We start from the raw sequence: 13,968 nt of genomic DNA on the forward strand, positions 1-13,968 counted from the left end.
CGGGTCTGAAACCAGACTGTTAAGGGCCTAGATAATCAGCTTCTTCCAAGGACTGCTGGAGTTGGAGCGCCACCACCTTCTCAACAACCTTCCCCATAAAGGGAAGGTTGGAGACTGGACGGTAGTTGTTGAGCATGGCTGGGTCCAGGGAAGGCTTCTTGAGGAGGGGGCGCACAAGTGTTTCCTTATAAGGAGCCGGAAAGGACCCCCTCCCCAAGGAGGCGTTGACAAGCTAGAAAGCTGGACTAATCCCATTTTAGTGATGAAAACCAGCTGATGATTGTGTCCGTCATTCTCTCTCATCTTATAGTGTTGTTGCTGTGGGTAAAATAGGAACAGGTTTATTTGGATAAGTTCATCAGCTTGAGTTGTTTATAAAAATAATAATGACAAATTATAGATTTATAAACCTGCAGCTTGAAAATAATCTTACAAATGAGCACATCTTCAGGGAAATATCTTCTCTGCTCTGTGATATTTTTGTGACTGCAAATAATGTACGGATGTATTCAAAAACTGTTATTATGTCTTTTCCTAGCAAAAGGGCATGTCTGCTTTCAAAATCAGAGTTGAGAACAAAGTAGCTAAATACCTAATGCTGCTGATAGCAAAAAGGTAAGTAGGTAATGCTTCATTACACCTGAGCATCTTACTTTGGATATTAGCAATAGGAAAATAAATTTTCTATCTTCACGACTTAATTTCTAACAACCAATACAGTTAAGTATTAATATGCTAATATGACTTCCAGATTCTGCAGCCAGTGACTCTGCAGTATAATTGGCCACAATTTCATACTACAAGGACTTCGTTCCCAAGTCCTGGGACATAGGATTTATAGAAAGGGAAATTATGACAATCCCAATTGTAACTCAATTCAAGACTTTTAACCTCTTCCCACCATCGTTCCTTTCTCCCATATATTGTCAAATTCATAGCAACTGTATCAGGTCCATAGTAATAAAATTCAATGAAGCCATAATGAATGGAAAAACCTAAAGCCCAGACTGGTGTTAGTCATGTTAAAACTAGCTTTGTTTCACTCTGTCAGTTTGCTTCTTCCATTGGCTGTCAAGAAAAGCAAATAGATACTGTGTAAAAGGGCATTTTAAGTCTAAAACATCTATCCCAGCCTCAGAGGCAGTTCATGCCAACTCAAGGACTTTAATTGTGCAAATAGTGCTATTATATTATAAAACTATTATCTTTTGGGTACACATCCAATTTTATGATATGCAATGAAAACAGTACTAATCTGGTGGCAAGGGAATAAGACAGAAGATCAGAAAAATAAAAAGGCATCTCTTGCCACATATTTTGTCACTGTCCTTGGCTGAATTTTATCTATTCCTTCAGATGTCTTGGGTCGTGTATTCATTTAGAGACATAACATATTTTTTGGCATGTAAGACACACCGGAGTATAAGACCCACATTAGTTTTGGGGGAGAAAAATAAGGGAACAAGGAAAACAAACCTATAGCCATAGGCGTTGAAAGCCTGACTTTCGTGCAGCAAGGCCCGATAGCACTTCAGTCCTCCTGGATGCTGCCGTTTCATAAACACAGTGCTGGGATTTCTGGCAAGCCCCCTATGCCTTTGCTACCTCCGTCGGAGCCTGATTCCAAAGCGGGGCAGGGAAGTGTGAAAGTCATGACTCGGTGGTAAAGCAGGCAGTGTGCAGGAGATGTAAGGCAAAGCAGCTAGCCCCTCTGCCCACTCCTTCTCCAGACGACCCAGGCAGAGGAAAGTTGGCTTCTGCTCCTGGCTCAGGAGGAAAGAGAAGGTGAGTCTGCGGAGAAGGAAGTGGAAGGTGCGCAGTTCTGAGATGTGCATCGGGGAATCGGGGAGGAAAGCATTTTCAGATGGCAGTGCAATGCACTTTTTGACATCCGCACACCCCATTTTTGGAATTGGGAGGGGATCATAGGCAGTGTTCCCTCTAATTTTTTTGGGGGGTGGGTGGGCGGAAAAGTATAGTGCCTGAGCGGCAGTCCCTTCAGGACTGGGCGGCACAGAAATAATAAATAAATAAATAAATAAATAAACAAACAAATAAATAAAATAGCCACCCTGTTTTGCCTCAGAGAATTTCAAAATAAAATACTGTACTGTGTGTCTATAACAGTGAGCTCATAATAGGGCAACTCTATCAATATCAAAATGCCACTTAAATAGTTGAGCTAGTTTCAAACTAGATTTTGATTTTCTTTCTCTCTTCCTTACTCCCATTCTTTTTCTTTCTCCTTTCCTTCCTCTCTTTTTTCTATCTGTTTCTCTCTCTTCCTCTCTCTCTCCTTCCCTCTCACTCTTTCCCTCTCGGCTTCTGGGCAGGTTTGGAAAACTCTGAGTTGATGATGATTTTTAAGTGAGCGATTGCTCACTGCTCAGCTTAGAGGGAACTATGATCATAGGTCTGCTGCACAAAAACGCTTTTCTCCCCATTCCAAAAATGAGGTGTGCAGAGGTCAAAAAAGTGCATTGCATTTCATGCAGCAGCCAGTTCCAGCCAGTGCTGCCACCTGACAATGCTTTCCTCTCCTCGATTCCCCGATGCACATTGCAGAGCTGCGCAGCCTCATCCTCCTTCTCCAGAGATTTTTTTCCTCCTGGCCAGATCCGCTGCCTGAAACACGATACACTTTTTGTCAGATGCCAAAAAAGTAGCTACGGTAACTACCTGTAAAATGCTGCTCCAGATGATGGGAGATTGGCGGCAGCAGCGCTTGGAATCAGCTAAAACCACCACACACACTCTCTGCATTTTCACGAGAGCACACCACTGTGCAAATTGCATTGGGAAATTGGACCAACGGGTAGCAGTAGCTGGAAAGGATGTTTTGCTTTTGGGGCTCCTGCTCAGCTCCTTATGCAGTGGCAGTGGCTCCTCACATTACTGGGTTGTGAAATCTTCATGGCCAGTCTCCCCTGAGCTGCCCATTGGCAGCCAGAGGAGGGGCCAACCGTGAACTATGAGGCCCAGTCTTTTTCACCGAAGCCACCAGGCAGATCTCTCCCAGACTATCCCAAAGAGGTTCGCTCCTCAGACTGTGCCCCGATCCTCCTCCCAGAGCATGTGAGGGTTAGAGTTAGCGAAGGGAAAGCGAGTGACCCCTGCAGATCATAGGGGCACCTCAATAAGTTTTCTGGAAAAGAACTTCTCAGTAATCTACACCCTCTTTCCCAGCTGAAGCAATAGCAAACCTCTTCTGAAAAATCTCACCAAGAAAATTGCAGGAAATAATCCAGACGGCTGGATGATAGGCAGATGTCTCAAAAGTGAAATACCTATTCTATGTCATCATGCACAGAGAGGTTTTTACCTACTGAACTTTCAGTTGCCTATCCAGTTGTTCAAGACATCAGGACACATTCTAAAGGTCAAAACTGTTAGTACTATGTACATAACTAGTTGGGTTTGGCAATATAAAAAATAAACCAACAATGTATGCTTACATGTAATAAAAAATTAAGAGGGAACCTGAAGTGCCCCTGTCTGTCTGTCTGATTATTCTCTCTGCTATTGTCTGCTAGTTTGTCTTTGTGACTATGCTGTAGAACTATGTTAAATGATGTTTTAAAGTGTTTGTAAGCTGAACAAGGAAGGCTTGTAGTATTGTACAGTATATGTAGAGTTATTGACTGATGTAATTGAGTATGACTAGGATAGTTCTTGAGTATGATATTTGCCAAAGTAATATTTGGTATATTTAGTGTATCTGGATTGTATTACTGAATTATTACCAGTATCTCTGGACTATCAGATGGATATCTGCAATACCTTCATGTTTCCTCTGTGTATGTGTACCTTTGACTACTAAGAGATTACTCTGCACACTCAATTCTAAAAAGTCTTAGTGTATATTTCCAAGTAACCAAGAAGGCAAAAGTTTATTTTCCAAATAAATAAAAGATAACCCATGTTAAACTATTTCTATTCAAGATAATTTAAAAATGTTTTCCTGAATAGAAACCATGCCTATAATTTCAGTTAAATGATGGGATTCCAATTGGATAATTCCTAACGAGTTCTCTGTGACTTCTCTTCCCAAGCAGTTTAAGGCTAATGCAGGGCTAATACAAAATACAGTACTTTGCTATTTGGCCAAAGGCCAAAATGATACTGAAGGCATCTGAAACTTACTTCATTCCCCTACTCCTGGGAGATGGATATTGCAAAATCTCCATTCTCACCATACTCTGGGCCCAGGCACAGATAGTATTTGCTGGTTCTCTGAACTGCTCAAAATTTCTGCTACCAGTTCTCCAGAACCTGTCAGAACCTGCTGGATTTGACTCCTGGGTATCTGTGTGTTTTAATGTTTGCTGCACAACGGGTTGGTTTTAAGCCTATAGTGAAAAGTTTTTCCAATGGTGTGACAAAAAGTTGTAATGTTTTTGAGCTCTGGTTCTCTAACTAACCTACTGAAAAATAGAGACAGAACTACTGATTCTCTTCATTATAATTTTACGTTGCGCTTTGTACGACCTTGAGGGGTATTTATTACTTATGAAAGTAATGAACTGGATTGAAGTCCTTTATTTATCTATCATTCACGTTCTGAAAGGAACATGCTGAGCTCAGCTTAGCCATATTGTTTTGTGTACTTGCAGTAGGGGTAAAAGAGGGCAGTCTGAATCAATGGTTCTATTTGCATCTGCTTCTTAGGCCACAAAAGGTCACCTACTGGATGCAGGAGGAAAGGAATCCAAGGAAGAACTACCTTTCTTTCATTATCAGATAGACCACTATTCCTCTCTTCTCTTTTTTCCCTTCCCCTGCCCTTATTGGGTAGAAAGATAGCTGAATCACTTTATGCTAAATTGTCTGCTTTTTTAAAAAAAGAATGTATAAAAAACGTGTAGTTGAAAGGAGATAAAAGATAATGGAAAGTCCTATAAAACAAGATGTAAAACTAACGACAAAGTAGACATTTTGGAGACTAAGACAGAAGTCTTTCCCACACAGTGCTTCTCTAGCTGCACACTCCATCATATTTTTTGGATTGTGTTGGGGAGAATAGATGCAAAAATTGATAAATTATGCTGAATACAAGATTTGCGAGAATATTAAATCTTCCAAGAGATGTCTTGGTGCACTTTGTTGGGAAGACAGGGAATAAAGTTTTGCAGCAGCATTTTAAAAAGATTGTCTTATTTATAGGTTTTCTGAGTAGATGGGATTAGAGAAAGAAGAACTATGTTCTAAACAGAATAAAGCTGCTGCAAAGATTATCGTTTTTCCTATTTTTCTTTCATTTCCCCCTTTTTGCAGTTTTAGCTTTCACTTTTTCTTGTCTAATTTTATATCACTATCTACCTTTTAAAAAATAGCTATTAATACATACTTCTATACAAACACACACACACACAAACAAAAAAACAAAAAAACATGTCCTCCATCCCTAACACATTAGAATTATTTCTAAGACAAACTAGGTAGACTCCAGCTTTACTAGCTTATCAAAACATTTATTTAATTCTTTGTAGTAAATTTGGAATAAACATGACACAGAATCCAAACTTTAGAAACAGACAGTAAACCCTTTCATGGTCCTAAAGAACCAAAAATGCTTACTGGAATGTTGAATATTGAGCAATATTTTTGAGACCAAATAGTAATTCCTCGTTTATTATATTACAGTAGCCTTTTAGTGGTTTTATATCATAACCTGAATTCCATACACATGCAGGAACCTTCTGTACAAATGGGTCCTGATTTGTCTTGAGACTTTTTTGGCATGAAACAAGTACTGCTGTGACTGAAAAAAGTACAGTATTAATAGGACACTTCCTTAAAACTTCCAGTAGAAAATAAAGTAAACCAGGAAAGGAAAGAAAATTCGGCCTCAAAGGAGACTACCAAAAGAATCAGAAAATAGTTAAGTTTGTTTGCAGTTATTCCCCATTACGATTATTATGTCCAGCTAAACAAGTATCATTTTAAATAACATAGCATAACCATGAACAAAGCAGAGATAATTACTTGGCCAACGAGATGCTGGACAGTTAAAATGTGCAGATAGAATCCTATTTTGAGTTATTAAATATTCTGATTTGGTCTTTGTGGAACAAATATATTAGCAATCAAGCTAGCCAACAACAGATTTAATAACATTAGACAGTAGAGAAAATACAGGATTTTCTGATGCTGCCGTGGGTCGTGCTATGAGCTAGTAGTGTTTCAAGTACACAAAATTCTCGTTTATTACAATGTACAAGGAAGAATGGAAAGTGTATGTACTAGTTAAAGAGTTTTCCCCTTATTATTTACTAACTGGCAAAGCAATTTCTTACTTCTCCTTGCACCCATAATTTAACCAGAATAAGGATGGACATTGCTATTAAACATTCAGAAAGTGAAATCTGTAAATAGGAGGGATAAGGGATTTTTGCCATCTTAGTATTGAGGGCTGGAATAACGGGTGGAATATGGAATTCAACAGAAACATCTGGATAAACAAACTAGCATCTGTAAAAAATGGTCAAAATAGTCATAAAACAGAGATGTTGTTTTCAGACCACTTTCCCTGTTGCTCGTGTAATTTTAGATTTCAACCCCTTGATACATATGAAGACAATTTCTTTATGAAGATTGTGTTAGGAGGTTGTTGTATTTTCTTCTGTGTGCTAGAAGACAGCCAGTAGGTTTAATACTGGTCGAGTTCTAATAGGATTAAAGATTAAGATATTTAATACCATTCTAGGTTGTAAAACAGCATAGTGTAAGAAATGGAAGAGTTTCTAGACCACACCATAATGTGGGAGCAGGACCAGCAGTGGGCTTTGGAAAGGTGTCACATAGCCATCCTATTGTTTATGGCTTGATCATTCAGGCCTTTGTCCTCCAGCTCAGCTGTGCCTTCACAATATAAAACTGTATGTGCAAACAAAGCAATTCTTCCCTGAAATGATTAAACCTAAAACTTCCCAATATTTCAGTGTGCTTGCTACATTCTACAATTATAACATTTTAAAAGCTAACAATTGTTTATAACGACTCTGATGGTATTCAGTTTGACCTAAATAATTTTTTTCTACATTGTTCTAACAAAAGAAGCAAAAAAGAGTGAGACTTTTTTTTAATGTGAAAAGCCAATGAAACGAGCCCTATTGATGTGCTTCTTGAACTTAGGTTGTGTTTCTCTTCTGTTCCTGAGCAGTCACAAAGTTCAGCAAGTCGATTGCCGTAACAACACCAAACACCATTTGCTTTTTGCTAGATTCACCGTCACTGTGATCTAGAAGACACAAGAGAACACAGTAAGTCTGATTTTGTGAAACTCTGTTTCCAATGAGCACTTTAAAACCTAACATTCCCATATTGCACTTCCAGATAAATTATACATACACATAGTTATCTAACATTATATTTCCCCAACCAGATGTCTTCCTAATGTCTTAGATGAGTATCTACTAGAGCTCCTAGTCATGTCCCATGTACAAAAACAAAGAAAGTACTCCAAAATGAGTGCAATTTAGGAATTGCCTTGTTTCCTTGTTCTGCTTTTGGAAACTGGGCCTATTTATGCTATTGATACATATCTGCTTCCAGTACAAATCTATGTGATGCCACTGGCTCAACTTATATACAGTAAAAAAAACAAAAAACAAAATGACCTTGTATTGATTTTAGTTCCATATTCTGCACAAAGTTCAATAAAGGTCTTTTTGAGGATAACCTGCCATCCAGCAAAAGCCTTCTTTTGGGTGCACAATTGTCACCTTTAGCTTATTCTGTTACACCACAGCCTTAATTTGAAAGATAAAACCCACTTTAAAATAATAGAGCATATTGTTAATAGTGAGTGAGAAAATTCTAAAACTTAGGATTTAAGATGGGACATTTTCTATGGAGAGTTGTTTATTCTAATGTTTCCCAGACAACTTTAAAATTTTGTGGACTTCAACTGGGGAGTTCTGGGAGCTGACATTCACATGTCTTAAAGTTGTTGAGGCTGAGAAATATTATCTGTTCTTTGAATTTTAGATTTGTGACTTTTTGTCACTGTAAAATCAGGCTACACAAAATATGATTGAAGGCTACACGTGACCTCTGACTTTCTACATATCTTTCCACCTAGCCTACCCTCTCCACCCCAGGTTCTGATTTCCTGCTATTTTGAGGAGGAAGAGGCAGAAATGTTTGATATAAGTTAAAAGCATTCTTAAAAACAACAATAGCAAAAGATAAAATTTAACACAAAACATTGGGAAAAGGAATGCAGAAAACCCTGGCTCTGCCGACGTACATGGCAGGACATCATTTTCATACTGCTCCATTTATTGTAGACCTCAATCCTCCTCCCTCAAAAAATAAACATTAAGTGCAACCCTGTTAACAAAGTTGGACCGTCTGACCGAACATTTGAAGCAGTTTCAAAAGTTAACAGGTGGATTCAAAAGGTTTCTTTTATCTAATGAAAAGATTCTTGTGTCCTTCCATTGCATGGCAAAAACCTTTAGGAAGTGTAGGTTAAATGAACAAGGACAATGGTTGCTCACACACATATGAAGATATACAGCTAACAGATATTTTAAAGTTAGGCTTTCTGCCTAACTTTGCCAAAAGGATAGTAAATACATGGAGATAGGAGGATAGAATCTGAATCTCAAGTGATAACTGCATGAAAGCATTTTTATTTTATATAAAGTAAAATAACAGCGGCAAAAAGTGTCATAAGAGAGAATTTTCTGATATCTTAAGGATTAACCAGTTTATTATCATACAAGCCTTTACAATAAAAGTTTAAATGATAATAAATTATTCTTAAGAATTATGTTATTTTCACTGCAACATTTCTAGGAAATTTCAGCAAACCATGAATAGCCTAAAGAAATTATTTATGCAGTTCCAGTATATGCTTTTATATTTGAAAACATCAATTAAACGTAAAGTTCAATAATGTGTTGTTAGGAAAAATGTATTGAATAGATAGTTATACATTAACAATGACCCTGAAGACAAAGTCACTTAGTAACTATATGGGTTACCTTGAAGAAAGAGCAGACTACTTCTAATGCTGCTGTTTCTTTATATATACATCAGTCAGAGATCCTAATCTTTCTTGTCTTGAGTTTCACACCCATTAACTTCTGATGCTGTATATTAATTATGGAAAGCAACTGGAAGAAATCCAGATTCATGCCAGGATTTAAACTGGGAGCTTACACGGTTTTCATACTCCAGAACATACATATAATAAATAATTCTGGAAATAATGATAACTGTTACGGAAAACTGGGGTAAAAATCAGTGCACAATCCATTTTCTCTAAAAATAAATGATAAGTTGGCATAGCATTGTAAGGAAGGCAGGACCAGAATTAACATCCCTGCTCTAATTAAAAAAAAACCCAAACCTTCAGTTAAAGTTTTGGTTGTAACCCTGTTAATATAGATATTACATTTTAGAGACTACTCTTTTCAGTCCTCCAGCCCAAGATTTAAAAAAACTCAACCCACTGGATTGGAGAAGCTGGAAATAGCATTATTTTATGGCTATGGGTTTATTTGAATCTATTTAATGGAAAATGTTAAATGGGTGTAAGTTACTAGAAATTCAGTAACTTACAGTCTTAAATATGTTAGTTAAAAAAGGCAGAAACTGACTTGGAACAGCAAATAAATAATAACCTTATACTCACATTGAATCTGTTCATGTACCACCAGAGCAAAATGATCTATTTCCAAAATATGAGAGAGCTTTCCTAAGTTGTCCTGCAAATGAATCTGTAACAGAAAGTTGCCTGATTTTAAAAGACATTGCTATTATTTTTTACATGCCATTCACATTTAAATAAAAACTCTGATCCTCATTCCTCAGTATGTGTTCATGAGCTGTGTTTTAAAAAAAATCACAACGTATATTCATGGAGTGTTTTTGTCTGTGCAAATCAGGAAAAATGAAAAAAATAAAAAACTTCAGGAGATACATTAATTCTCTCAACCCTCTGGGGTTCAGATTTAAGCATTTTGTCCACTAGAGACACTGCACAGACCTCCACAGTAACCATTTATATCATCAACCAGTTATCATTCCAGCAATAAAATACCCATCTACATTAGTGTTGTAGCTTCAAAATAAAGGCAGGATGAGACTATATATAAAAGTTCTTAACACTTACACATTAAAAAGTACAGAGGTACATTTACAAGGGGGACTTTGGTTTTGTTTCATTTAATTTCAATTTATTAAGTACAACAAAAACAATGATTGCTGATATCCTGTTTCTGCCCCTTAAATTTACCTGTATTTTGCTTCTATATATTCTCCATAATATTGTTACTTTCAGTGTACAGAAAAGGTATTCCAGTCACTGAAATGTTGTTTCCATCAGACTTAGAAGCTGCATACTCAACACTGTGTTCACTGGTACCACTACAACTTCTTTAGTCCCCAATACGTGAAGCATGTAAACATCCTGTTTGAATTTTGCTCTGAGGCAAATGTATATACCATATTTTTGGAGTATAAGACACACCTTTTTCCTCCCTAAAAAAGGCTGAAAATTCAAGTGCATCTTATACTCTGAATGCAGCTTTTATTCCCCAGCCCAAACTAGGTCCTAACGATCTTCCCAGCTCTTATCTCACAAGTTCTTTCATTGTTACTGTCTGCAAATAATGTTTTCCAAGCTCTAAGTCTTTGAAGAGTTTTTTTCATTAATCTTACTCCAAGTAAGTTTCTTTCCAGGTCTAACCAGGTGCTAACGATGTTCCCAGCTCTTACCGCTTGCAAGCTCTTTCATTGTTACTCTCTGCTAAGAATATTTTCCAAGCCCTGTCTTTGCAGGTTTTTTTCCATTGCGCTAACTTGCTCCAAATGTTTCTTTCCAGCCCTAACCAGGTGCTTATGATGTTCCCAGGTCTTCCCTGCTTGCAAGCTCTTTCACTGTTACTCACTGTGAATAATGTTTTCCAAACCCTGTCTTTGTAGGTTTTTTTATTGTTCTATTTGCTCCGAATGTTTCTTTCTAACCCTAACCCGGTGCTAACAATGTTTCGAGCTCTTATTGGCTTGCAAGATCTTTCATTGTTACTCTCTCCAAATAAGGTTTTTTTAAAGCCCCAACCAGGGGATAAAATAATGTGCTGAAACTGACCAGACTAAGGATACTAGCCAGATGAATATCTGGTCAGCAGATTCTTTTCCTTATTTTCCTCCCCCAAAACTAAGGTTTTATACTCTGAAAAATATGGTAATTTCCTTAACCTGCATCAATATGTGAGATTTTCAGAAACTCTTTCTGCATACCATGGAGGTGGGGGAGGAATAGAAACAAACAGACATATAGAAGGCACAATACCGTTTTGAACTGCTTGTAGATTACTTTGTTGACTTTATCCAAAGGCTGTACTTTACCAGCAAGCACTGAAGACAGCATATTGCCGAGAGTAACCATACCCAGAATCAGTCTAAGAAAAAGACACCCCAAGTAGAGCACTGAATGAGTTGTATCAACATTTTTTTCCACTTAAAAGCATTACATCAACACTTCCACAAATTCAGATGACGCTGATCTCACACTGTTATTTTCTTTTAGCAACCTACCCCCATTTTCAGAGAGAAGAGAATTTTGAAATCCCAATTAGCTAGAGGTTGACCCTTGACCTGCTCCACTTAAATTGCTGCCCTCAAAGAAATGTGTATTTTAAATCTTTTCGGGATAAAATTGTAGCAAACAAACATGGCTTGAGGAATTCTGGGAGTTAAAGTCCACAAGTCTTAAAGTTGCCAAGGTCGGGCACCCTTATTTTAAACCAAAGTTTATGACTAACGAGTGTTTGCATAGCTCCTAAAACTTTGGAGAAGTTAGCTTTTGATAATTTGAAAAACATTTGCCAGACTAGGTGAGAGTATAATGATATTTCTTTCTTTGTTACATCTTCCTCAGTGTTTACCATTTGTTACAATTTATAATGTCTGGGTCAGACAATACAGGACCTTTTACATCTGAGCTACTGGCAGCACAGATTATATGAGAGACTTACTAAACAAACCTGGGGTGAACTTTGGGAACAACCCTGCTCCGATCACAATTTGTCCTAGTCAGATTGGCCATTCCACTGGCTTTTTATTTACCTGGCTATGCAATAAGAACTCAGTTAATCATTTTATGGGCCATTTTTAGGAGATGACAGTTCTCTCAAAAGATAATAAACCATGCCACAACTTTAAAAGCAGATTTTAAAAGCAGCAACCTTAGCTCCACTTTCCCCTTAAATTTAAGGAAGTGCCATTCTATCGTGCAGACTTTGTGACTTGACACAAATAGGGTTGGAGAACCTGTTGCTTCAGTTGATTAGCCCATCACACTTACGCTAAGTGTCTGCATCAAGCTCTAACCTTTACCCATATCGGGCTCTTACGTTCAGCTAAATGAATGCAACTTCAATTAACAGAGAGTCAAAGGAGCAACATCTACATTTATGCTGTAGCCTTTTGCCATTCAATCACATTGCAGCAATGCGGACCAGAAACCCCACTGCATGACTTTCATAATGTTGCTTGAAAAAATCAAATAAGACAAATAACTTCCCAATGGACAGAGATAGGCATTATACTCTTCAGAAAAGTGTGTTTATTTGGAATAAAGGAAGAAAATATTGAAGACTATACAAACCCAGATTCATCCACAACTGGCACTTGGTCAAATCCCTTCTCTCTGAGTATTTCAATGGTCTTTTCACAGGTAACGCTTGGCAGTACAGTCAGGGGGGCAGACAGGCCTAATTCCTGAACTTTCACATGCCACCACCTAGGAAAAGAGTAAATATAATAATTCAAGCACTGAAGAACAAACTGTATTGCATGTTTGCATACTTAGGGGTTTCTAAAAAGACTACCATATTTTTCAGAGTATAAGACACACCTTTTCCTCCCTAAAAGAGGCTGATAATTTGGGTGCGTCTTATACTCTGAATCAGGGGTGGGCTGCTAGCCAGAACGCTCAATTGTGCTCCACGCGGCAGCTTGTGAGTGCTTGTGGGGCCAGCGCAATTTTGCTTCTGCACCTGTACAGATAGCAAAATCGCGCATAGAGGTGCAGGTACACCCATGTTTTGGCAAGGGTTTTTTGCTTCCACGCATGCCGAAACATGGGTGAACCTGCGGCTCCATGCGCGATTTTGCTATCCACAGGTGCAGAAGCAAAATCGTGCTGGCCCTGCAAGCACTCATGAGCCATGGCGGCGAGCCAATGTAGCATTCCGGCTGGAGCCCATCCCTGCTCTGAATGTAGGTTTTTTGCCCCTCCCAGTCCTAACTAGCTGCTAACAATCTTCCTAGCTCTTACCTTGCAAGCTGTTTCATTGTTTTTCTCTGTGAATAATGTTTTCCAAGCCCTAAGTCTTTGCAGAGTTTTTTCATTGCTAACTTCCTCCAAATAAGTTTCTTTCCAGCCTTAATCAGATGCTAACAATGTTCCCAGCTCTTACCAGCTTGCAAGCTCTTTCATTGTTACTCTCTGCTAAGAATGTTTTCCAAGCCCGAAATCTTTGCAGGTTTTTTTCCATTGCTCTACTTGCTCCGAATGTTTCTTTCCTGGGGCTAATGATGTTTCCAGCTCTTACTGACTTGCAAGCTCTTTCATTGTTACTTTCTCTACATAGTTATTTTTAAGCCCTAACCAGGGGTTAAAATAATGTGTTCAAGCTGACCAGACTAAGGAGGCTAGCCAGATGAATGCCTGGTTAGCAGATTCTTTTCTCTATTTTCACATTTCATTAAACTATGATATATTGTAATGTCTCACCAAGGCTTCTTAATATCATCATCCTCTTCTTTCATGAATCCTCTTTGGATCATCCATTTGTCACTTAAAAACTTAGACCTAAAAATCACCAAGAAAGTAAGTAATGAACATCAATTTAGGTGACATCTGATTTAAATGTAAACAAGCAGTAACGATAATGTGAAATACAACATCATAGAAAATGATAAAAAGTATCTTTATTTTAAACAAGT

The 13,968-nt window shown here is 37.9% G+C and overlaps 1 protein-coding gene across 1 annotated transcript in view; it reads right to left on the bottom strand.

The window, feature by feature from the left end:
* Window positions 1–5,450: 5,450 nt before the first annotated feature.
* Window positions 5,451–13,968, bottom strand: part of LOC139166658 (cystathionine beta-synthase-like protein) — a 49,547-nt gene continuing 41,029 nt past the window's right edge. Inside the window, exons 12-16 of the mRNA XM_070750496.1 lie at window positions 13,757–13,834; window positions 12,626–12,760; window positions 11,309–11,417; window positions 9,647–9,731; window positions 5,451–7,240 (exon numbers count right to left, since the gene is read on the bottom strand). Coding sequence (XP_070606597.1) covers window positions 7,131–7,240; window positions 9,647–9,731; window positions 11,309–11,417; window positions 12,626–12,760; window positions 13,757–13,834 — 517 coding nt within the window. The 3' untranslated portion in view covers window positions 5,451–7,130. The remainder of the gene's footprint in view (window positions 7,241–9,646; window positions 9,732–11,308; window positions 11,418–12,625; window positions 12,761–13,756; window positions 13,835–13,968) is intronic.

This window comes from Erythrolamprus reginae, chromosome 4 (assembly GCF_031021105.1).
Source record: "Erythrolamprus reginae isolate rEryReg1 chromosome 4, rEryReg1.hap1, whole genome shotgun sequence".
Taxonomy (NCBI): Eukaryota; Metazoa; Chordata; class Lepidosauria; order Squamata; family Dipsadidae; genus Erythrolamprus; species Erythrolamprus reginae.